This window comes from Neomonachus schauinslandi, chromosome 7 (genome assembly GCF_002201575.2).
Source record: "Neomonachus schauinslandi chromosome 7, ASM220157v2, whole genome shotgun sequence".
NCBI lineage: Eukaryota > Metazoa > Chordata > Mammalia > Carnivora > Phocidae > Neomonachus > Neomonachus schauinslandi.
In genome coordinates this window covers 29,156,901-29,181,707 of record NC_058409.1, presented here as the reverse complement: position 1 = coordinate 29,181,707, position 24,807 = coordinate 29,156,901, and the positions used below count along the sequence as shown (strand labels likewise).

General features: G+C 45.6%; 1 protein-coding gene across 1 annotated transcript; it reads right to left on the bottom strand.

The window, feature by feature from the left end:
• Positions 1–16,863: 16,863 nt before the first annotated feature.
• WNT8A (Wnt family member 8A) lies at positions 16,864–21,244 on the bottom strand. Its single transcript, XM_021702096.1, has 6 exons — positions 21,177–21,244; positions 21,043–21,076; positions 20,673–20,811; positions 19,385–19,510; positions 18,514–18,656; positions 16,864–17,409 (listed from the first exon to the last, which is right to left on the bottom strand). Exons 1-6 carry the CDS (start codon positions 21,242–21,244, stop codon positions 16,864–16,866), a joined length of 1,056 nt encoding a protein of 351 aa, XP_021557771.1.
• Positions 21,245–24,807: the final 3,563 nt, after the last annotated feature.

Sequence of the window (24,807 nt, the reverse complement as noted above, 5' to 3'; positions counted from 1 at the left end):
GCATGCTTTCTTACTGTTCTAGCTGGCCTGGGGACTCAGGTTGAATAGACACTGCCCATACTGAAAATGGGTTTCCTTTTTTTTTTTTTTGAAGATTTTATTTATTTATTTGACAGAGACACAGCGAGAGAGGGAACACAAGCAGGGGGAGTGGGAGAGGGAGAAGCAGGCCTCCTGCTGAGCAGGGAGCCAGATGCGGGGCTCAATCATCATGACCAGAGCTGAAGGCAGACGCCCAATGACTAAGCCACCCAGGCGCCCTGAAAATGGGTTTCCTACTTCCATTGGGGAACTAGGTTTGAAATTCATTCTCTCGATTTTGTGACAATCAACAAATATTTATTGAGTGTCTCGTGTATACCTAATATGGTAAAAAAAATATTTTTTAAGTCTGGTATTCAGGGCTCCCATAGTCTGACCAGTGCTTATCTTTCCCACCTTATTCCAGAACCTGCCTTTATGGATGTTGCTCTATTTAGAATGGTCTATTGGCTCACCTAGTTCATTCCTAATTCTCTACATTTGCTGAAGCCAATCTCTTCCTTTACTCCTGCTCCCCCTCCTCACAAATACTGGATGACTCTCCTACTCTTTTATGGTTACACAATTCCTAGCCTAGGAGACAGTTTCCTATAATTTTGCTCTACAACGTGCTTATTTCTTGTGCCTGTGAAATACTCATGCTTAGTTTCTGACTTTTCTGGCACTTAATAATATACTCCTTTGACATCATGTAGTAGATAATATGGTGAAATGGTTTAGCATTTGGCTTTTGGAAACAGCGAAGCAGTTTTGTTATCATAACTCCTTGACTTCCTAGTTCTGCGACTATGGGAGAAGTTGCTTACCCTCTGAGTCTGTTTCCTCATCGGTAAACTGGGAAAATGATAGTACTGACCTGATAGGGTTGTTGTAGGATTAAATGTGATAAGGAAAAGCACCCACGGTACCTTGAAGGCACAGAGTAAGCACTCAGTCAGTGCTGGCGATCATCACTTACCTCAGGTATTTTTTTTTTTAATTAAAAAAAATTGTTTAAAGTAATCTCTACCCCCAAGGTCAAGCTCCAGCTCATGACCCCGAGATCAAGGGTAACATGCTCTCCCGACTGAGTCGGCCAGGAGCCCTTATGTTCCCACCATTAGTGAAAGAACTATCTATTGTGACCTATTTTGTGCCAAGCACTACACTAAGCACTTTCATCTGTTACCTTATTTAATTCTCACAACAATCTTGAGGTTAAATGATTTGATCTAGAGGTCATCTTGGAATTTTTAGAGCTAGGGTTTTGAACTCAATTATGTTTGGCCCTAAAGCCTTTCCATTACTTCCTGGTGCTTTTTCACAGACATGGAAAACCTTGTTTTTTCTCAGAGGTCCAGCTAAGTGTTGTGTGCAGACCAAGTTCATCCATTGGATGGATTTATTGTGAATAAATCAGTGAGTGGAGCTTGGAGCTGTACTACCGTTTATGCTGGTGCTTTTGGGGGCCTACAATCACAGAGGTTTTTTCCTTTATTACTTAAAAAGTGTCTCCAAATCCCTTTTCATTTTCCGTATTACCAAAGGTATTAATGCCTTTATTTACATTTAACCACTACTCAGCTTTGCTAATGAATATTAAACTACCTAATACAACCCCTTCATTTATCGTTGAAGCAGATGAGGCTCGGAGACATGCCCAAGGTCACAAATCTAGCTAAGGGCTGATGATCCAGGTTCCTGGCTCACATCCAGGGTGCTATTTATTATGCAAGGAGCCCCTTGAGAAGAAGCCCTTGAAAAGATTGTTATCAGAAGCTGTTAACAACTTCCACCTGCAGCCTTTTTGTGGTGTTAATTTAATAGTAACCCCTTTTAAAATATAATATCCAAATAAGCTTCCTTCAGCACAAAATTCAAATTCCTGAAATCTAATCATAAGACTGTATGTATCTGAAGAACATCTCACCATTGCTGTTTTATATAGGCTATGAGTTTCTAGAAACCAAAACTAGTTCTAATTTATTCTGTATGGCAGTTGGCATGGGACATCATCTGAAGGCAGAACTGTCAGGATAGAGAAATTTAGGGGCTCAGAATAGAATTTTAGAATTTCAAAAAAGTTTTGTGCATATCTAATGCATTTGAATCCAATCCCCTTCTTTTTATAGTAACGATTTTGAAGCTCAGAAAGTGATTTGCATGGCATTAGAGTAAAATCTGTGGCAAAATCAGCAGTGCTCTTCCCATAATATCAAATTGCCTCCCTTGATTACTTGAAAATTAAAATTAAATTGTGTTGATAGTCACAGAGATAGCAGGAATAAGTCCTTTTGGAAAAATAAAAGATAACCAGGGAACTAAAACTGAACATTACCTTAATCTCCCTTGGAACATGAACCCCCATATTATTCAGGCAACTTCACTGCATGTACAAGTTTTCCTGGCTTTTTGATAGTCCTTATGTGTTACTGGCAGAACCGTTTGTTCACCAGAAATATCAAAATTCAAAACGAGAGAAATATGGAATTATCTCAGCTAAATGGGAACTTTGTAAAGCTCCAGATTGTGATCTATTCTAAAGTGGCCTCCGTTTTTAACAACTTCTGGGCATGGAGAGGAATCGGGATGGGCTTGGGTTATCCTCTAGGAAAATCAACAATTCTTTTCTAACGTTTTAGCCATAGAGGCAACAAAAATATCTCGCTGTTCAGTATAGCTTTAACAATATTTTTATCTTCACTGTTTTCTTTAGGTTGTGAGTTGTGTTGGTACACCTATTAGAGCCCAGGATTTGGGAGAAATTTTATATTGTTCATTTTCAAGAAAATTTCATTCTTCCTAGTTTGCGGTCCTATAGATTCAGGTCAGGCTTTTTCTGTTGTAACGTACTATACCCTGACTGCGTCTAAAGAAATCAGACCTGAGGGGCGCCTGGGTGGCTCAGTCGTTAAGCGTCTGACTTCGGCTCAGGTCATGGTCCCAGGGTCCTGGGATCGAGCCCCACATCGGGCTCCCTGCTAGGCGGGAAGCCTGCTTCTCCCTCTCCCACCCCCCCTGCTTGTGTTCCCTCTCTCGCTGTGTCTCTCTCTGTCAAATAAAATCTTAAAAAAAAAAAAAGAAATCAGACCTGAGGAGGAGGATTATATGACACAGTGGGGAACTGCATCCATACGCTCAGCCCACCCCTGTCCTTCAAACTCTGAAGATTATTCAGAGTCAACCCCAGGACACTGGTGAGTGTGGGAAGCTCTTGGAGGGGTGAGGAGTGGGAGGGTGCCAGGGACCTGAAAGATCTTATGAAGCTTCCTGCCAAGCTGGCCTAGGATTAACCCATCATTTCCCAGCCGGAGCTATCCCAGCTGTCTTGCTTTCCTGGGGCCTCTCATGTTAATCTATGGAACTGACCAACTGAGTTTGACCGTGACTGGCTTTGTTTTGCAAAACAAAATTGGTAAGGCAGGCCTCATGCTGACTGACTGAATGGTGTCATCAGCTCAATTCAAGAGGTGCCACAAAAGCAAGGAAATGAAACTTCAATTTCCTCCTCATGTTAAGTGATAGCTTATCATACCGATTATGACCCTTATGCAGCTCAGGGCAAATTATTTTATTGCTTTTTTTTGTGAACAGCCATAAACCACTCTCATCTTCCACTTTTTCCTCTAACTCCCACCCCCACCCCACACCTGATTAAGGCTCCTCAGAAAGGACTGTTCTCTATTGTCAATGGTCAGAGAACCAAAGCCTTGTTTTTTTACCCCCACCAACCTGTCAGGATTTTACCTTTATTCTAGGAAGCACAAGATTTGCTTTAAAACAGAAGCAAACAACCAAGCGGAGGTGGGGAAAAGGCCATTCTGGCTTCAGAGTTCCCTTGTAATGTTCAGCTCCTCTCACTACTTGGATGAGCTTTGCTCCTGTTCTGGACCAGGCAGATATGGTTTGCTGTCTTCCCTGTATTCACACTGCCCCCGGACACACCTCCTCTAGAATGCTTTCCATAACACATTTTTATGGGCACAAATGTGCTTTCCTTCTCGATTGGGAAGGACTATGTCCCTTCATTTTTATGTCCTTGACCCACGGAAGGCATTCATTGAATGAAGAGATGGAAAGAGGCCACCCACAAAGCTCAGCTCATCTATTTCCCTATCTGCCAGCAAGTCTGTACCTATCTATTCCCAGATTCCAAGAGGTTCAGTTGCTCAGCTTCCTTGTGGACATCAGTGGGAGAGACGTGGTGTTTCTTTAGACTTAAACCTGTACCCTCTTCCCTTCACCTCCTCTTTTTAGGAAGTCTCTTTTACTCCCATGGCTTCAAAAGCTGTCTCTATATTTATGTCTCCAAATTTGCATCTCCATCTTAAATTTCTTTTCTTTTAAATTTTTAAAAGATTTTATTTATTTATGTGACAGAGAGACAGCCAGAGAGGGAACACAAGCAGGGGGAGTGGGAGAGGGAGAAGCAGGCTTCCTGCCGAGCAGGGAGCCCAGTCGCAGGGCTCAAGCCCAGGACCTGGGATCATGACCTGAGCCGAAGGCAGACGCTTCATGACTGAGCCACCCAGGCGCCCCTCCGTCTTAAATTTCTTCTCTAATTTATTTAGTCAGCTTTCCCAAATTTAATAGTCAATTGCCTGCTTGATGTCTCCACTTGAATGTCTCAGAAAAATTTCAAATTGACATGCTTAAAATGGAACTCTTTGCAATTTATTTTTATTTTTATTTCTTTGCATAAGCTCTATGCCCATAGTGGGGCTTAAACTCACAACTCCGAGATCAAGAGTCCCATGCTGTATTGACTGAATTAAAATGGAACTCTTGGGGTGCCTGGCTGGCTCAGTTGGTACAGCATGTGACTCTTGATTGGGTGTGGAGCCTACTTTATTTTTTTTTTAAAGAGCGATTGATTGATTGATTGATTTGACAGAGAGAGAGAGAAAGAGAATACAGGCAGGGGGAGCAGCAGAGGGAGAGGGAGAAGCAGACTCCCTGCTGAGCAGGGAGCCTACTGCTGGGCTCTATCCCAGAACCCTGGGATCATGACCTGAGCCAAAAGCAGACGCTTAACTGACTGAGCCACCCAGGTGTCCCGTGGAGCCTACTTTAAATAAATAAAATAAAATAAAATAAAGTTAGAAGAACTCTTGAGTCCCATCTTCCCATCAGCCCTAACCTGGCTCTCTCTTGTTTTGCCTCTGTCTGAAAGTGGCATCATCTGCCACTCACTAACTAAAACTGGAAAACCAGAGTTATCCTAGATCCTGCCTCTTCTCCCACACACCACATTCAGTCCATCAACAAATTTTATTGGTCCTACTTCATTTATACATACTTCTCATCTTCCCTGTTCTCTCTCTATTCACTCTGTCACTACCTTCGTCCAAGCCACCATCAGCTCTTGCCTGGCCTAATATAATTGCCCTTTTTGTCTCCAGGCTTCCATGCTTGCCTCTCTCCAGTCCATTTTCCATTTGGCAGCCTGTATGAGTTTTCTTACGAAGTAATTAGGATCCTATCACCACTTCACTTAAAATCTTTTAGTGGCTTCCCATTCCTCTGGAGCAAAATTCAGACTTTTTACTGGGACCCCCTAGATCTTAGATGATCTGACCTCTTCCTACTTCTCTAATTTAACCTCATGCCACCACATGCAAACCATGCTCCTGTATCATCAAACTTTGATCAGCTCCTGGAATTTTTCAAGCTCTTTTCTGCTTTGGGCTTGATTGCTTATGATGCTTCTTTCTGGATTATGCTTTCCTGAAGCTCTTATAATTAGATTCTGTGCATCCTTTGGGTATCAGCTTGTATTTCAACTTCACAGAGAGCCTTCTCTGACCAATTTTTCTTTTCTTTTTTCTTTTTAAGATTTTATTTATTTATTTGAGAGACAGAGAGACAGGGAGAGAGAATCTGAAGCAGGCTTGGGGCTGAGCGCAAAGCCCACCATGGGGTTCAATCCCACAAGATCATGACCTGAGTGAGATCACTTGCTTAACCGACTGAGCCACCCAGGTGCCTTTTTCTAAAGATGTTGCTGCCTTATTATGACAACTGTACATATTTCTATCATGACAGTTATCTCAATGTGTAATAATATTTTTTTTATTTGCTCATTGTTTGTGCCCTCCACTAGTATGCCAGTTCCATGAGGGCAGAGAACTGTCGACGTCATGAACTTCTGTATCCCCTGCATTTGTGCTATGCCTATAACAGAGTAGGTGTTCAGTGAATATTTATTAAGTGAATGAATGAAATAGGTTATAAATAGGAGCGACGTATAACTATCATCAAGCCAGGATACTTTTTAATGTGAAAGGAGACACACTTACAATTATACTTGGGACAAGAGACATAAACCATAAAATGATGGAAAGAGCCCTGGGTTTCCAGAGATATCAGAAATCCAACACTTTGTGTTGGATTTTGTGCCCTACAACAATTTTTTAAAGTTTATTTATTTATTTATTTTTAAATAATCTCTACACCCAACGTGGAGCTCAAACTCATGACCCTGAGATCAAGAGTCACGTGCTCGGGCGCCTGGGTGGCTCAGTCGTTAAGTGTCTGCCTTCAGCTCAGGTCATGATCCCAGGGTCCTGGGATCGAGCCCCACATCGGGCTCCCTGCTCAGCGGGGGAGTCTGCTTCTCCCTCTCCCACTCCCCCTGCTTGTGTTCCCTCTCTCTCTCCTGCTGTGTCTCTCTCTGTGAAATAGATAAAGTCTTAAAAAAAAAAAAAGAGTCATGTGCTCTTCTGACTGAGCCAGCCAGGCGCCCCTGTGCCCTACATGTTTATTCAGGTGAAGCTAAGTTAAGGGGACTACTAGAGAAAGGGACATGCAATGAAAAGTAGTGTAGAAGGGGAATAAGATGACCTTTCCCTTACACTTGGGTGTAAGTGGCAATGGTATGTTTGGGAAACTTCGTATGTTCTTCTTCCTTCCTTTTTTTTTTTTTTAAGATTTATTTATTTATTTATTTATTTGACCGAGAGAGAGCACAATAGGCAGAGTGGCAGGCAGAGAGAGAGGGAGTAGCAGGCTGTCCGCTGAGCAGGGAGCCTGATGTGGGGCTTGATCCCAGCACCCTGGGATCATGACCTGAGCTGAAGGCAACCGCCTAACTGACTGAGTCACCCAGACGCCCCTCCTCCTTTTTTTTTTTAAGGTTTTATTTATTTATTTGAGAGAGACTGAGTGAGAGAGAGAGAGAGCATGAGTCGGGGGTCAGGGAGAGGGAGAAGCAGACTCCCCACGAAGCAGGGAAGGGAGCCCAATGCGGGACTCGATTGCAGGACCCTGGGATCATGACCCGAGCCAAAGGCAGACCCTTAACCAGCTGAGCCACCCAAGTGCCCCTCCTTCTTTCTTTTTATCTGAAGAATTTGGGTGAGGGGGCAGCGCCTGGGTGGCTCAGTTGGTTAAGCAACTAACTCTGTATGTAATTTTTTAAAATTTCATGTAGCACATCCAAGCCTTCCCCAATCAGTTACCTATCTGAGTTATTACCCAGCTGGTTGCTCCTGAGAATAGTATGGATCTTTTCCAGAGCAAAGGACCAAGCGGTTGCTTGAACTTGGAATTAGGAGACCAGAGATCTATCTTCAGCTTGACCTTTACCTATAGCCAAATAACCTTGGGCAAATAGCTTTCCTCATCTGTGAGCTGAGAGGATTGTAGGAGATGGTGAAGGTCTTCTCCATCTCTGAGATTTCATGAGCTGTTTAATGTTAGAAGAGCAGTAATCACCCACCACTTGCAGAGTTATGGAGGCATGGAGAGGTAGCACGGTCCTACCTCCAAGGGGGAGGCTTGTCAGCTCTATTGTTGAAACAGAAAAATACATAATGACTAGATATCATAGGCAGTGATACTTAAATTCCATCTAATAAAAGGCAGGCAATTTCAAGGAGCAGGCAATAAACCTTAAGGACAGAGTGTTTGAGTTAGATAGTCAGTAGTTAGGGCAAAAGTATTTCAGGGAAGAAGATGGTCTCCACTGGGACACAGAAGTTAAATGAGAATACTATATGTGAAGAACTATCATAATTTGGTCTAGCTAGGGCTGAGGAAACAAAGGATGGAATTGGAAAAGTGAGTTAGGAGCAGTTACCTGTGGGAAGGGCAGTGGGCTGGAGGAAGAGGGGAGTAAAGCTGATTATTCACTTTTTGGTCTATTGACTTCTAAATTGTTTGAATTTTTATGAGAATATATTTATAGAAAAAATATTTTAATGTTTACTGCAGGATATTGTGCAGTTTAGGAGACTTGAAATGTCAAGACCAAAGAATTGAGATTTTATTCTCTAGGACATTGCAAGTTTTTTTTTTTTTCCCAAGGATTTTAAAAATTTTAAGTACAAGCTGCCCCTCAACGTGGGACTCAAACTCCTGACCCAGACATCAAGAGTCACATGTTCTACCAATTGAGCCAGCCAGGTGCCCTGTTTATTTGTTTTTAAATCAAATGATGATGAATTGAATGTGATACATTAGTAAGATAAATATGGTAACAATGTGTTAAGTGGAGAGTTGAGAGGCAAAATATCAATTATTGAGTGCAAAATTTAGTGCAAAATTCAGGTACAAGGTACAACAGTGTTAGTCAAGACTGGAGGCAAAGGTAACGAAGAGGAGGGTACAGATTTGGAGTCCAAACCTAAAGGAAGATGACTAAATATAAAAAGTAGAGCAGAGGGGGGTGCCTGGGTGGCTCAGTCGTTAAGCGTCTGCCTTGGGTTCATGATCCTGGGATGGAGCCCCACGTCACTGGGCTCCCTGCTCGGCAGGGAGCCTGCTTCTCCTCCTCCCTCTGCCCCTCCACCACCGATCCTGCGCGCGCTCTCTCCTTCTCTCTCACAAATAAATGAAGTCTTAAAAAAAAAAAAAAAAAAAACAAGGAAAGAAAGAAAGACTGTCAAGCGAGGGGCACCTGGGTGCTTCAGTCAGTTAAGCATCTGCCTTCTGCTCAGGTCATGATCCCGAGGTCCTGGGATAGAGTCCCGCATCAGGCTCCTGGCTCAGTGCAGAGTCTGCTTCTCTCTCTCCCTCTGCACCTCCCCCTGCTCGAGCTCTCCCTCCTCTCTCTCTCTCTAACAAATGAAGAAAATCTTAGAAAGAAGAGAAGAGAAGAGAAGAGAAGAGAAGAGAAAAAGGCCATCAAGGGAGAGGGGGGAGCTAGCCCTTTCTTCCTTGTGATAGTGTTCATCAGGACATTTGCTGCATGTCTAACCTGAACCAGCACTGCTATATTTTTGGCTTACCAAATCCTCCAGGACCTCTCACTATGGATTCAGGCCTTCAAACTCTCCTTTTCTCCAAGCGACAGAACCCTAATTACTCCAGTGTCTCACTAGTTCTCCCTCACACTCTTTTTTACTATTCTCTGCTGTCACAGAGCTTTGATGGCCTCATCAAGCCCTACGTGCATTTCCCCATGGCCTGCGTACATTTCTAACCCCCATCATTTCAGCGAGGTAGCCTTGATTCCTGCCTCCATCAGCTGGGACCACAACCGTCAAAGCAGCAGTGGTGCAAGGGCAAGAACATGAAACTGACAACCGGGACACACTTGCTTCTCTGCTCTCACCCTTGGAGATCTTATCTACTCCAAAATTCCAGTTCAATTTCCCTGCTGATGATGGCTAAATCCCCATCTCTGTGCAAATTCTAGGCACCACAGCTCTAATGCTTCACCAGCCATTTCTACTGGGATGACAGCATTAATTTTCTTTTATGACTTCTGTGGTCTAATGACACTTCGAGTGACTGAGGCTTACTCCTGAATCTTCCCTGACTCCTCCCTCTGCTCTACTTTTTTTTAAAAAAAGATTTTATTTATTTGACAGAGAGAGACACAGTGAGAGTGGGAACACAAGCAGGGGGAGTGGGAGAGGGAGAAGCAGGCTTCCCACAGAGCAGAGAGCACGATGCGGGACTCGATCCCAGGACCTTGGGATCATGACCTGAGCAGAAGGCAGACGCTTAACTGACTGAACCACCCAGGCGCCCCTCCCTTGACGGTCTTTCTTTCTTTCCTTGTTTTTTTTTTTTTAATCATTTATTTGTGAGATAGAGCACACGCGCAGGATCGGTGGTGGAGGGGCAGAGGGAGGAGGAGAAGCAGGCTCCCCGCCGAGCAGGGAGCCTGATGACGCGGGGCTCCATCCCAGGATCATGAATCCAAGGCAGATGCTTAACTGACTGAGGCACCCAAGCGCCTCTCTTGATGGTCTTTCAAAACAGATTATACAGTGTTCTCCTCTTCCTTAGGCTTTTGATTAGGAGCTCTTCTGTTAAGAAGCACGTGGCTTGGGGCGCCTGGGTGGCTCAGTTGGTTAAGCGACTGCCTTCGGCTCAGGTCATGATCCTGGAGTCCCGGGATCGAGTCCCGCATCGGGCTCCCTGCTCAGCAGGGGGTCTGCTTCTCCCTCTGCCCTCTTCCCTCTCGTGCTCTCTGTCTCTCATTCTCTCTCTCTCTCTCAAATAAATAAATAAAATCTTAAAAAAAAAAAAAACACGTGGCTGAATCAAGTGATCTCTTATAGACTGCAAGAAGGTTCTGGTGAAGAAATGATAAGGGACCTCAGTACCTCAACATAGGTCTGCGCAGGTACCTGAGAATCTGAGAGGAGTGTGGGAATGAATCTGGGCTCCTGGCGCCCCAGCAGGCCTCTTCCCTTACCCACATGCCTAGTTCCCTTACCCCTAGTCTCCGTACTCCCTCACTGACCAAGTGCAATCTGAGGCTTCCTGAAGCCTTGGCCTAATTTCCTCAATACTTGCATTGGTCATCCAACATCGCTTTTCTGATGAAAAGGGCAGTCTGGCAGGGTGGGCAGAGCACCAGCCATGGCGATGTTCAGGGCCTTGGAGTCTAGTGTTACCTCTTCAGTCATCTCCTTTAGTGACACCGGGCAGGGCGCTTTGCTCCTCTAAAACCAACTTTTTCCCCCTTTTGTTAGGGAATGCAGCGGGATTAGCTGGTTTAGAGCTGTAGTCGTACTCAAAGGTCTTTAACTTCTCCTGAAGGCTTTGCTCTGGTTCTTGCTTTCATTTCATTTCCCCCAACCCAAACATCTGTATCTGGGCCCTGAGTCTCTCTCTGGCTTTTGTGATCAATTATTATAAGTAGTTTGTGATCTGGGGCTAGAAATTTGTCTTTCTCTGGATCCTGTTTTTCCTTCCTCTACCCTCTAAAATAAACACTCCTCCTTTGACATTCTTTTGAAACTTTGACCTCTACTATAGACCATAATTGTTAGCCTTTTTCTTTGAGTACCCCCTAGCGAACCAGGATTCTGCCCTCCCAAGTCAGCAGGAGTCAGGCTATCTTGCTTTATCATTCTAAGGAAGGCCTTTGCAAGTCAAAAGTTGGGTTTCTCCATTCTGGAGAAGGGCTGAGAAATTTAACTCTTCGGCTTGCAGAGGAGAGAGGAAGAGGACACCTTTCACTGCATATGAATGGTAGTCATTCTGCAAAGCTGTCAGGATAGTTAAGAATGTCACCAGAGATTCCCTGGGCTCCCAGAGCCTAAGTGGCGTCAAGAAAGAGTATGGATTTGGGTGATAGCAGCCTGAATTCAAATCCACCTTCTTGTGTTTAATTTTAGGTTGGGTGCTTAACTTACCTAAGCCACAGTTTCCTCAGTAATAAGAGGGGAATAATTGTAACTCTTTATAAGTGGATTGTTCCCAGGATTGAAGCATATAATATATATTAAGCACTTGACACTTAGTAGGTGCTCCATTACTTCCTTTTCCCCCTTGCTGTTACAACTGCCCATTGGCAAGCCCTGAGGAGAATGGCGGGGGCCCATAGGAGCTCTAGGAACAGACCTCACAGTTTTCTTGGGAGTCCCTAATTCAACTCATGGCAAAGGTCAGATGGAAGGAGGAGGAGGAGGAGGAAGTAGAGGAGGTAAAGGAGGTGGGAGGGAGAGGAGAAAAAGCTTTGGAGGGGCCTGGCAAGCAGAAGCGTATTTTTCTTTTAATCTAGACTGAGAAAGTACAGGCTTCTATTCTCCAGGCCATGTGAAGTAGTGCCTGCATTTGAAATATGTGGACAGGCTCATGGACAGGTTTCCCTCATTGAGTTGATTCTTTTTTCAACAGGTTTTCAGGATCCACCAGAGATTGTGGCGAATCTGCCTGTGTTGGGCCCTGAACCTATTGAATATAGGAGTTTTACTGTTCTGTCACCTTAATGATAGCCAGTTTGTTAAGGATGAGCCAAAAGGGAAGGAGAGTAGGGTTGTAACTAGTGAATCTGAATAACACTGCGATGCCTTGGAATGAATCCCTGACAGGAAGGTGATGGATGTAGAGAAATCTAAATTCCTTTATTTTCTGGCTCAGGGTCTATGTAGGAAGGTTGGTTGATGTGATTGATTCCCATGAAGGTAAGATGAATGAGGATGAGAGAGACTTGGAAGGAGTGGGACTAGGAGCTTTTTGGGGAAGTAGGAATTCTTTTCATGGAATTCCCAATTGCTCTGGGTTTCATTAGTTGAAAACCTCAGATATAAACCCACAGAAGACATAAGGCATGCTCTTCTTGAATGATCATGTTTGTACAGGGCAGCAGGGATAGTTTTGTTTCTGAAAATCCACCCCTAGGATTACTTGGGAATGCCGGCAAGGTCTGAGGGTTGAGGGGGGGAATGTCAAAGCATCAAGTACCTGAGTCCTTTGGATGGGGATTTAGTTAGAAATGAAGGGAGAAAATCTAGTTTGTTCATTTCCTTAGCACAGTGTCACAACTCAGGTTTCATGATGGGCACTTTGGCATCTTTGTCTACTGGAGGATTGACTTCAAGGCCACATAATTTTATGATTTTTGTTTCTCTCTGAGCCCCAGGTTAATAATCTTTTCTTTTGGTTGCCTATTTCTTCTTCTTCTTCTTCTTAAAGATTTTATTTATTTATTTGAGAGAAAGAGAGAACATGAGTGGGGTGAGGGGCAGAGGGAGAAGCAGACTCCCTGCTGAGCAGGGAGCCCCAGACTCGATCCTGGGACTCCAGGATCATGACCTGAGCCGAAGGTAGATGCTTAACCCACTAAGCCATCCAGGCGCCCCATTGGTTGCCTATTTCTTCACCATAATTCTTGTGCTTAGGTAGTGTCTCGTTCCCCTTTCCACTACCACCACACACAGACACTTTCTCTGTCACTAACTGTGGTGTCTTTCTGTAAACTTCCTTAGGAGAGAGGTAGAGGAAATCTTCCATTTCTTTGACATAGGCTGCACTTTAATGGATTTCTCCTTGTCTCTGGCATCTGTGAGAGTTATAAATGCACCAGAAGGAATAGAGACCACTGTGAGCTTTCAAGGTACCTGCTTATGGTTTCTCTTGAGATGTCATCTTCCTTAACGAATATTTCACCTTCCTTTTCACTAAAAAAAAAAGAGGGGTTATTTCCTGTTGGCATTTTAAAAAATAACTCATTCTTTTTTCTAAAAGTATTTTATGACAAGTATTTTTTAAATTTTTATTCATTTATTCTATTTTATTTATTTTTTAAAGATTTTATTCATTCGAGACACAGAGATAGAGAGGGAGCATGAGCAGGGGGAGAGGCAGAGGGAGAGGGAGAGGGAGAAGCAGGCTCCCCGCTGAGCCAGGTGCCTGATGTGGGGCTCCATCCCAGGACCCTGGGATCACAACCTGAGCCGAAGGCAGACACTTAACCGTCTGAGCCACCCAGGCGCCCCCATTTATTTTTTTAAAAGATTTTATTTACCCATATGAGAGAGAGAGAGAGTGGGGGAGGGCAGGCAGAGGGAGAGAGAGAAGCAGGCTCCCCACTGAGCAAGGATCACAATGCAGGGCTCCATCCCAGGACCCTGGGATCATGACCTGAGCTGAAGGCGGATGCCACCCAGGCGTCCCTATGTATGTATGTATGTATGTATGTATGTATGTATGTATGTATGTATCTATCTATCTATCTATCTATTTATTTATTTTTAAGGGGGCTCGAACTCACAACCCTGAGATCAAGAGTCACAAGCTCTACTGACTGAGCCAGCCAGGTACCCCAGTAACTCATTCTTTTTGGTAAGAAAAATACTTGTTTATTGTAGAGAAATGTAAAAATACAGAAAAACACAAAAAGGAAAACAAATTACTCTATTTGGTATTACATGACAGCAAATATTTTCATATTTTCTTTTTTTTTTTAAAGATTTTATTTATTTATTTATTTCACAGACAGAGCGAGAGCAGGAACAGAAGCAGGGGGAGTGTGAGAGGGAGAAGCAGGCTTCCCATGGAGCAGGGAGCCGGATGCGGGGGCTCAATCCCAGGGCCCCCGGGATCATGACCTGAGTCAAAGGCAGACGCTTAACCGACTGAGCCACCCAGGTGCCCCTCATATTTTCTTTTTTTTTTTTAGATTTTATTTATTTATTTGAGAGAGAGAGAGAGAGAAAGAGAGAGAGAGCACATGAGAGGGGGGAGGGTCAGAGGGAGAAGCAGACTCCCTGCTGAGCAGGGAGCCCGATGTGGGACTCGATCCCGGGACTCCAGGATCATGACCTGAGCCGAAGGCAGTCGCTCAACCAACTGAGCCACCCAGGCGCCCACCCCTCATATTTTCTTAAGTAAGCTATATGCCCAGTGTGGGACTTGAACTCACGACCCTGAGATCAAGAGTGGCATGACTTGGGGCGCCTGGGTGGCTCAGTTGGTTAAGCGACTGCCTTCGGCTCAGGTCATGATCCTGGAGTCCCGGGATCGAGTCCCACATCAGGCTCCCTGCTCGGCGGGAAGTCTGCTTCTCCCTCTGACCCTCCCCTGTCTCATGTGCTCCCTTTCTCTCTCATTCTCTCTCTCTCAAATAAATAAATAAAATCTTTAACAAAAAAGAGTGGCATGACTTAACTGAGCCAGTAGGTGCCCCAGTATTTTCCTGTTTCAAAAAACAAAATTGGTGGGGCGCCTGGGTGGCTCAGTCGTTAAGCATCTGCCTTCCGCTCAGGTCATGATCCCAGGGTCCTGGGATCGAGCCCCGCATTGAGCCCCGCATTGAGCCCCGCATTGAGCCCCGCATTGAGCCCCGCATCGAGCCCCGCATGGGGGGGGGGTCCCCTGCTCAGCAGGGAGCCTGCTTCTCCCTCTCCCACTCCCCCTGCTTGTGTTCCCTTTACAGCTGTGTTCTGTGTCAAATAAATAAATAAAATCTTTGAAAAAAATTAGGTTTTCCTGAACATGCTGTTTTTGTAATTAACTTTATTCACTTAATATATCATGTATGTTTTTCACATTGCTAAGTGTTTCTCCAGAATATTATTTTAATGGTTGATATTCCATTGTGGGGCCATGATTTAACTAGTTTGCCCTACTGTTGAACATTTAAATTGTTTTATAATTTAAAACGTTAGGCTGAAAGTGTTTCCCCACTCTTGGTGATCATTTTACTTGTTTATTCAACATATCTGAAATACCTCCTCCCTGCAGGGTGCTTGGCCTTTGCACAGATGGGAGACTCCCAAAGCTGGGATGCTCAGATTTAGGAGACCAGTTGTTGAGCTCCCAGGGGCTCCCCACCCCAAGATTGCCAGTGGAAGATGTAGATGTGCAAATGAGGAAGGTAGAATCCACAACTTTCCTAGTCTCTTGCCCAGGTTCTCCCTGAGGCATACAGACACCCCAGGAAGCCCAAGTTAAGAGAGCAAACACACTTTGAATATGGTTCAAGTTCAAAGGGCTTCCTTGTCCCTCAAGTTTCTTTGGTTGCATTAAAATAACACTTTCTAAATCTGGGAGTCTGGATTGTTTTCCTATTGGCCAGTTCCTGATTCTCAATTATATTATCTCTCAAACACTTATATCAAGGGGGTTGGATATTTACAGTTTTTCCCTTAGCCTTGTGCATAATTGGAATTACAAGCAGGGTTTCCCATTCCCTTTCTTAAACTAAGGTTTCCCTTTAAAGAGAGAAATAAAAGGTCTCAGGTGGATATATATTCTAGAATTTATTGCAAAACAAAGTTGAGTTCCCAATCTGGGAAAATAACAAGACAGAGTCATTTTACAGCTCTTTGGGGGGGAAAAAAATCCCTCTTTGGGCGGGGTGGTGGAGGGGAGCCTTTCTTGATAAGTTGGGGTCACCTGCCTACTTACTATGACCATTCTTTTTCCATGGTTACAGAGCTGGTTTCTGAGCTGGGAAAGTCCTCAGCTTATGTTGGGTCCTAGTTTCCCCAGGGTTTTGTGGGGAGAACTTTTTTTTTTTTTTAAGTAAGCTCTGCACCCAGTGTGGGGCTTGAACTCACAACCCCAAGATCAAGAGTCACATGCTCTACCAACTGAGCCAGTGAGGCACCCCGAGAACTTTTTAAAAGTGCATACTCAGACGAAAAGCCCAACACCCTAAAAAACCTCCCACTAGGTAGGTCTGTGGTCTCTGCCCCACTTATGTGCATGGACATATAGTTGGTCTTGCTGGAGCTAGCCAGCATCGGGGAAGGTTGCTCCTTCAGAAGTCGGTACTGAACTCTTAGTTTTTTGCTTCCATTCCCTCTGAAACTTACAGTGACAAGTACTTTGAGGGTCCCTCTGGATAAGACCCCCAAACCAAACTCCCCTCTAGCAAGCTGCAAAAGGCCAGGCGCAAAAACCAGGAAATAACGTGCAGGAGAGGGGAGATGGGGTCTGCCCACGTTGGAAGGCCGGGCTCCAATTTCGACTCTGTCGAGAGTACGCTGTATAAGCTTGGGCCTCCGTTTCCCCCGCGAACTGCAGATATGAAGAGGGCTGCGGCCCAACCCTGTGATTTTCCAGTTGTTTTCGAATTCACTGTCTCTGAGAGAGAAACCGTGCCCCCTCCTTTGTCATGCAGCCGAGCAAGTGAATCTGCGCGGGGTGCTGTCAGGCCCTGGCTCCGCCCCCGGACCACGCGCTGCCTGGGGGGCGTGAGCAGTAGTACTTGTTCACCACGTGCCTGCACTGCTCACACCGGACCGTGCAGCACCACTGGAATTTGCAGTTGCAGCTGCTGAGAGCCTCGGCTCTTCTCTCCTCCACCTGCAGGCCACACTCGGTGCACAAGCGCCCGCAGCTGCGTTGCTCCCACCGAGACGCGGTGTGGTTGTTCTGCAGACACTCCCGACCTTCTGTGCCAGAGACGCCCAGGCTGGAGTTGCGGGTACAGTAGTCTGGCGATTCCTCTAAAAAGATCAGCTCAGCCTCTGCGCTGGGAAGGAAGGCCTCCGTGGGTGCCCAGCGGCCCTCAGCGCTGTTGCCCGCCCTCAGCTGCCGCTTATCCATCTCAATTTTCAGGGCCCGGTCATACTTGGCCTTCAGGTAGTCCCCCATCTCCCTGAAGTCAGCCAGCTGCAGCCAGCATGTCTGGATGCTGCAACTCCCGGAGATGCCATGGCATTTGCAGGTCCTTCTCATGATGGCTCTCACTGCCTTCAGGGAGAGAAAGAGAGAAGGATTCTGGGTAGGGAAGACCGAAGGCTAGCAACCAAATGGGCTATTTTAAAGTTGTGCTGCTTAACTTTGGAGGAGCATCAGAATTACCGGGGAGGCCTGTGAAAAACGCCCCACCTCAGATCTTCTCAGCTGGAGTGTTCAGGGGTGGAAACGCCTTGGTAAGGGTAGTTTTAAAGCACCCTTGGGTATTCTTTGGGGAAATCAGGCAAATGTTGAGGAATCAGGAAACCTAGGCTGTAGGCCCAACTCCATCACTTGTTGAGCTTGTTTCCCTCTCTCATTGGAATAAGAATGATCAAGAGGGTACTGTGTCAATTAAAGAAGAAGATATGATCTTTGGCACTATTATTGTTTTCAAGGTAGGGGCTAGAGTATTGGGGAGGGTTTGGATTTGTTCTCTCCCAGAGGGAAGGGAGCTCATGCAGTCTGAACCCCACCACCGAAGCAATTACTCGTGTGTAATTGCCTTGAAAACCTCTTCGCCTTGCTCTGGGCAACCAGGTTGTCTGGGTATAGGTTCAAAGGGAAATTTTTATGCTCTTAGCTTTAAATCCAACTTGCTTCCAGATTTGAGTTCAGAACTCTCCAGAAGTCTTGGGGGTAAAATAGACCCTCCAGAGAAGCCTAGATCAGTCCCAATCCCTCGAAGTCTTAGGATACAGATCTTAGGATACAGGTTAGCTGATAACCCCCCATTAATTTCCTAGAACACACAGTTGAAGTGGTTAACATTTTAAGTCATGAGAGCAAGGCTTTGGTACTGTATTGTTCTGTGTTCTCAGAAACCTGCCTGTGGAAGGGGCTAGACCATAATGATTAGTAATAAGACTAAAGTAGAAGATCTGAGTTTATTGCCTGGTTCTGATGCTTATTAGTTGTATTGCCTTGGCCAAGCCACTTGGCTCAGCCTGAACTGGCTTTGTCATCCAGAGAATGGGGGTAGCCATCCCAGTCTTGATAGGTGGTGTAAGGATGACACATGGGCATGAGACAGCTCTTGTTAAGTTGTAAGGGCTGTACAGATGTGAGGCTCTTGCCAGTACTGATCCTGATGGTTTGCCCGTGGACTCCTATACCTACCAGCCTGCCTGCCCTGTTGTTGTGAAGATTCATCAGGGCTCTAGCATCCTTTCCCTTTTCCAGGCTGTCCACAAAGAGTTTGGAGATCCTTTCCCCAAATTCCACATTGTCGCTGCAGCCTCCCCAGATCCAGCCATGACCTCCTGCACATAAGGAAAGAGTAAGTTCTGCACACAATTTCCCTGCTAAGTTTCAGGAGAAGAGTCAAGGTCACTTTGGCTAACATAGCCAAACCATCCCCCAAGAGCTCTAGAAGCATATAAAGCTGCAGGTGAGACCAGGAAGTAGAGGTGCTCACGGTGGGTGGGTGAGGTCCTTTTCACAAAACCAACTGCCCACCGTTCAGGTACATTCCATCTCTAGGCAATTAGTCTCTATACCCTCAGTAAAGGTAACCATACTGAGCCTGGCCTAAACGATCTTAGAGGTTCATTGCAGCTCAAACATTCTGGAATTCTGCACCATTACCCTACAGTAGTCTTGTTAAGAGCCATCTCCTCCCTCTTTAATGACAAATCTGAGTCTCTTAGATGGTCTACAAATAATTGAGTAGCTCTGGATTGTGGCCAAGCTGTTCTTGGCCTGAAATATGAGGGTTAGCTTTAAGCTCTCTTTGGCCTTCTCATTCCTAGATGTCTTGTTGCTTTTAGAGCTTGGTGCTACTTGGTGATCCTAAAATCATGGACCCAGGCTCAACTCTTGGAAGGGTATAGGGTATAGGTCCAGGAGCTCCCTCAGCACCAAGAAGTTGCTGGTAGCATCTAGGGGTTTGAGGGACCTGTGTCCCTTAGCCTTTCCCTGGAAGACCTTAGCCTGCATGTAGCTCTGCATCCCTCACTTCTTCCCACCCACATCAGAGAGCACAACTTACCTGTTTTTCCATTTTTTGACTCATCACAGCCACAGTTTTCAAAGTCGCCCATGCTACAGTTCTTGGTGATGGTGTACATGACTCCCGCAGAGCTGATGGCATGAATGAAGGAAGTCTCCCTGGTGGCTTTGGAGAGAAAGAGGGGACTGGAAACTTGGACCCTGATGACCCAAAGCAGAGGCTTTGGAAAAGCAATGGTCTCTCTCTCCTGGCCCCTGCCCCTTTTGGGTTTAAGAGGAGGCTCTTCTCCTTGAGACAACAGGGCATGTCTTTCCAGCACCCTTATGTCTTTCAGGCAGACATGAGTATCCCCATGGGGGTGGGGATAGTAAAACCCAGACAGAGAGTGATGGGACCAAGGCCACTCTCCTCACCATTTGTATTGGGACCAAGACCCTGCTCTCCTGAAATCCAGCCTGGCCTTCTGTTCATTAGCCACTGCTTCTGGTCCTTGGGCTATGAAGACTCAGGGCCACGTAGCTGGCTTAGGAAAGAGAGAAGGGCCTTTTCTTCCTTCTGACATGAAGCAGGAACTATGTAATACTTAACAATGATCGTAGCTACCATTTACTGAGCTCGTATCTTACTAAACTCTTTAAAAAACATTGTCCCATTTCATTTCCACACACTTCCCATTCTGCCTATATACCCCACGGGAAGATACTTCTCTTCGTCCACATCTTCTTTACTCCCTTCCCCCACCTCTTCTCAGGCAACTCTCTATTGTTTGTATATAAATGACCTTTATGTAAATTACTACATACAGTTATAAAGAGCTGCACAGGTGTGCGCGCATGCACGTGAACACACGACACACACACGACACAGCTCAATGTGATCTTTCAGCTTCTCTGTTGTTGGGATTTTACGACAGCTGGGCAGATGGGAAACTCCTCAGGGGCTGCAAACACAGAGCCCTTTCCTGTTTTTATTTCATGCAACTCAGTGCAAGATAAGTGTATACAAACACACAAATATAGGCATGCATTTTAAAAAACAGAGAAATTATTACATTTGTATGGAAATACCTTTGTATTCACCTCCTTCAACCCTTACAGTTCTCCTGGTGAGCTAAGTAGAGCTAGCCTTATTGATCCAATGACAAAACTGGGGTTTGAGAGAGGATGTAACTCACTCAGGGTTTCACAGCAAGGAAGTGGCAGATCAGCAGATCACTGATACCCTTTCCATTTCACTGTGCATAGAGATGTCATACATGCAACACATACACATACTGAAAGCCCACCTCCATGCACATGTACCCCTTTGTGTAGGTGCACAAACTTACCACTTCTCAGCCTGTTGTGAGTGGAGAGCTGGAGAGCATTTTCTGGGCAGTTCCAGCGTTCCCAAGCAAATTGGAACTTACACTCCTCAATGCCACTCTGGGCTCCCAGGGCCACACTGGTCGTGTAGGTCAGATAGGCCTGGCAAAGGGAAAAGGGCTATGAAGGTCAGCCCTGGCTCCGCTCAGGTCGTCTGGGGTTGGGGGGGTTAGCAGGCAGGACTCAAATGGGTTAGCTCTCCAGGGAGAAACAATTGTGGGTTCCTCTGGGTGGGGGACCTCTGGCACTGTCTCCCCTCCCCTCCTTTCTTTTGCCAAAAGAGTTCCCTTAGGAACCCGGATGGATAAAAACAGGAGCCAGAGACCATCCTACCTTGGGACCTGTTACCAGGAAATTGTTCACTGACCTATCAAAAAGAGAAAAAGTGAGGCAGTGGTGAATGGGGCTGAGATAATGGGGGTCGCCTCGGTGGGGAGTGGGGAAGGTGCAGCAGGGGAAGGACTTACCAGGCGGAGGCAGTGAAGGTGGCAAAGCATATGCCCACAGCTACCCTGAGCATAAACAGGTCCCCCATGGCCTTGCTCACCCCCAGGGGACCAGTCCAGCCCAGGGCCAACTCCAGAGAAGTGAGGAGAGGGCAGGGTCTTTCTCAGTATTTATGTGGGGGAAATTCTGAATAACCAAGGGGGAAAAATCAACAGCTCTTCTCATTTGTCCCTCACTGGCAGGGCTGCAGGAGCCCCTGACCCAATGGGGGACCAGGAAGGAAGGACTCAGCCCAAAGCCTCCAAGGAAAGCCCCGCCCCACCCCGCCCCACCAGCCCTTCTTCCCTCCCAGGCTGACAGAGGGGCTGAAGCCTTTCCCTACCCTTGAGGTTTCTTTCCTCTATAAATCAGACTTGTCTCTTCCTGCTGGGTGGCTCATTTCTCAGAATCTTGTAGCCTGGAGCAGATGAGGTTCCCAACCCTGAAGGTAGGTCACCAATTCCTCAGAGCTACAGTGTCCTCATCTGTCACTGAGACCTCACTCTTTGTCCTGCCTTCTTCCCCAAGGCGTTAGTAATTATAGAGGAAGCCTATTTGGGGCACCCCTCCTACTCATTTTACCAAAGTAAGTGAATACACCTTTCCTACCTCCTTCCTTGGTGACTGTAAAGTCATGGAATCTTGGGACCATGGGACAGAAATACTTCAGAGGCCATCTCTGTAATAGACCCTTCTACCACATTCTACTAAAGTTAGTTCTGGTAAGTTTCCTTCATGCCTCGTAGGTCTATCATTTCATATGTGAGAATCAACCTTTGGGCCATCCAGGGCTGTATTTGAAAAAATTAGTGCCTTTCTGACACTGCTTTATTGCCAGGACATCAGCTCCTTGGGCAGGAATCTTTCTTTTCCTTTATTTTTTGGTTATAATTATTATTTTTAAGTAATCTCTACACCCAACTTGGGGCTTGAACTCATGACCCTGAGATCAAGTCTCGTGTTCTACCAACTGAGCCAGACAGGAACCCCAGGAATCTCTCTTTTAGGTTCACTTAAGTGCTTGAGAAGATGCCTGCATAAACGAACAAATGAATAAAAGAAATTGTGACCCCTATTAGGGACCGAGACACCATTTAGGTAGGTTTTGGGACTGTAGCGAAGGGGTGGAGATCTTCCTTGGTTGGTGGAGCTCTTTCCTTGGGCGGGGGCTGGGGTTGGGGGGAGGCAGCCCAGAGAGACTCAGAGGAAAGTACAAACAGTAGATCACCATCGTGACTCATTACCTTGTGGCCGTGGATATCCAGATCATACCCCAGCCCCCTAGGGCCTGACTTGGGTGAGAAAGGGAGCTGAGACATCCCCCCACTGACGGAGTTCCAGGGGCCAAGGAGTCCTCAGGCTTTTTTACTTTTTAAAGCAGTGCATTCAAAGTTTTGACTAGGATTTGTATCAGTCTGTAAACTGTTACCTGTTACCTAAGTACAGAAATGAAAGTGTTTAGAAATTTTTATACTAATTTGATACAGTAATTTTATTTATTTTATTAATTTTTAAAATGCAGTTTTGTTTTATTTATTTATTTATTTATTTATTTATTTATTTATTTAAGTCGGCTCCACACCCAGCATGGAGCCCAGCACAGGGCTTGAACTCACAACCCTGAGATCAAGACCTGAGCTGAAATCAAGAGTTGGACGTTTAACCAACTGAGCCACTCAGGAGCCCTGATGTAGTAATTTTATTCTTTTATTTTTTTATTTCTTTTTTTTTAAAGACTTTATTCATTTATTTGACAGAGACGGACAGTGAGAGACAGAACACAAGCAGGGAGAGTGGGAGAGGGAGAAGCAGGCTTCCCGCCGAGCAGGGAGCCCGATGCAAGACTCGATCCCAGGACCCTGCGATCATAACCTGAGCCCATCCCACATTCGCTTCCTGTGCTTAACTGACAGAGGAGCCCCAGGGGGCTCCTATTTTGTATATATTTTTTCTGTTTCATTTTTCTAAGAGGATTGGTGCAAATGTCACAAATGCGAAATGTCTTTAATGGACTCTGGCTCTCAGCCCCCTGAGAAGCTGTCTTCCTCTGCTTGCTTGTGACCTTTTCTCCTTGGGGAAAAGAAGTGTCTGAGACAGGGGGCGCCTGAGTGGCTCAGTTGTTAAGTGTCTGCCTTCTGCTCAGGTCATGATCCTAGGGTCCTGGGATCAAGCCCCACATCGAGCCCCACATCGAGCCCCACATTGGGCTCCCTGCTCCGCGGGAAGCCTGCTTCTCCCTCTCCCACTCCCCCTGCTTGTGTTCCCTCTCTCGTTGTGTCTCTCTCTGTCAAAACAAAACAAAACAAAACAAAAAGTGTCTGAGACTTGAGTCATTTAGGAAGAGCCCACTGAGTTTGCTTCCTATTTTCCCCAGTCAAGAATCTAATGTTTAACTTTTCCTTCTTAAGACAGCAGGGTTGATTTCCATGCCGCTTGCTGTCTGGTCAGAACAGGGTTGGCATTAGCTCTGAGGTAGTCCCCGTGTGCCCCTTGAAAGAGTTTTAGGAATGATCCCACATTCGCTTCCTGTGTATGAGCAACTGGTTCTTACTAGTCTATGTCCCCCATAGCACCCGGCATTTAAGTTGGTACTCTATAAAACTATTCTTTTTTTTCCTAGGAAGCAGAGGGAAAGGTAGTAGGATTTTTGTGTGCAAATTTTGTGTATGCTTCTGCTCAGATTCTATAAAGTTCTCATAATTTCTCTAAAAAGAATTTAGGATGGGGCACCTGGGTGGCTCAGTCAGTTAAGTGTCTGCCTTTGGCTCAGGTCATGATCCCAGGGGGTTCCCTGCTCAGCGGGGAGACTGCTTCTCCCTCTGCTGCTCCCCCTGCTTGTATTCTCTCTCTCTCTCTATCAGATAAGAATTTAGAATGTTGAGGAAAGGACTTTACTCCCAGGTATTAGGAGGCCTGGGCTTTGGCCACTAATTTGTTGTGTGACCTTGGGTAAGCTATTTACTACCACGTGGACTCAGGTTTTTCATCTGTAAAATGAAGGAATGGGGGAAATGTTGAACATTGAATGACCTCTGAAGACTTTCCCAGTTTTCTACATGCTGTAATCCTATTTTTAAGGTTTACAGAATTTACTAATCCCTGAGGTAATTATAGACCAGAAATGGGGAAGTCTTGTTTTCCCCATTTGAATGGAATCATCTTTTTTTAATTTAATTTAATTTTTTTTAAAGATTTTATTTGAGAGAGAGAATGAGAGAGAGAGAGAGAGAGCACATGAGAGGGGGGGAGGGTCAGAGGGAGAAGCAGACTCCCTGCCGAGCAGGGAGCCCGATGCAGGACTCGATTCAGGGACTCCAGGATCATGACCTGAGCCGAAGGCAGTCGCTTAATCATCTTTTTTATCTTTGAATCCTGTCAGGGTAGACCTGTAAGACAGATACCCGGAGGACCACAAGTGTTTTCTTTGGAGTGCTTTGGGGCTATGTCTACATAAGACCCCTGTGCTGGACTGACCAAAGTCCTTCATGTGGACAGAGGGGCCCCTGGAAGGAGAGGCGAATCAGAGACAGGTACTCCATGTTGGAGTCTGCAAATTATTTGCAGTCATTGTGCATCCATTTCCTTAACCCCAGCTCCATTATCTCATTAATT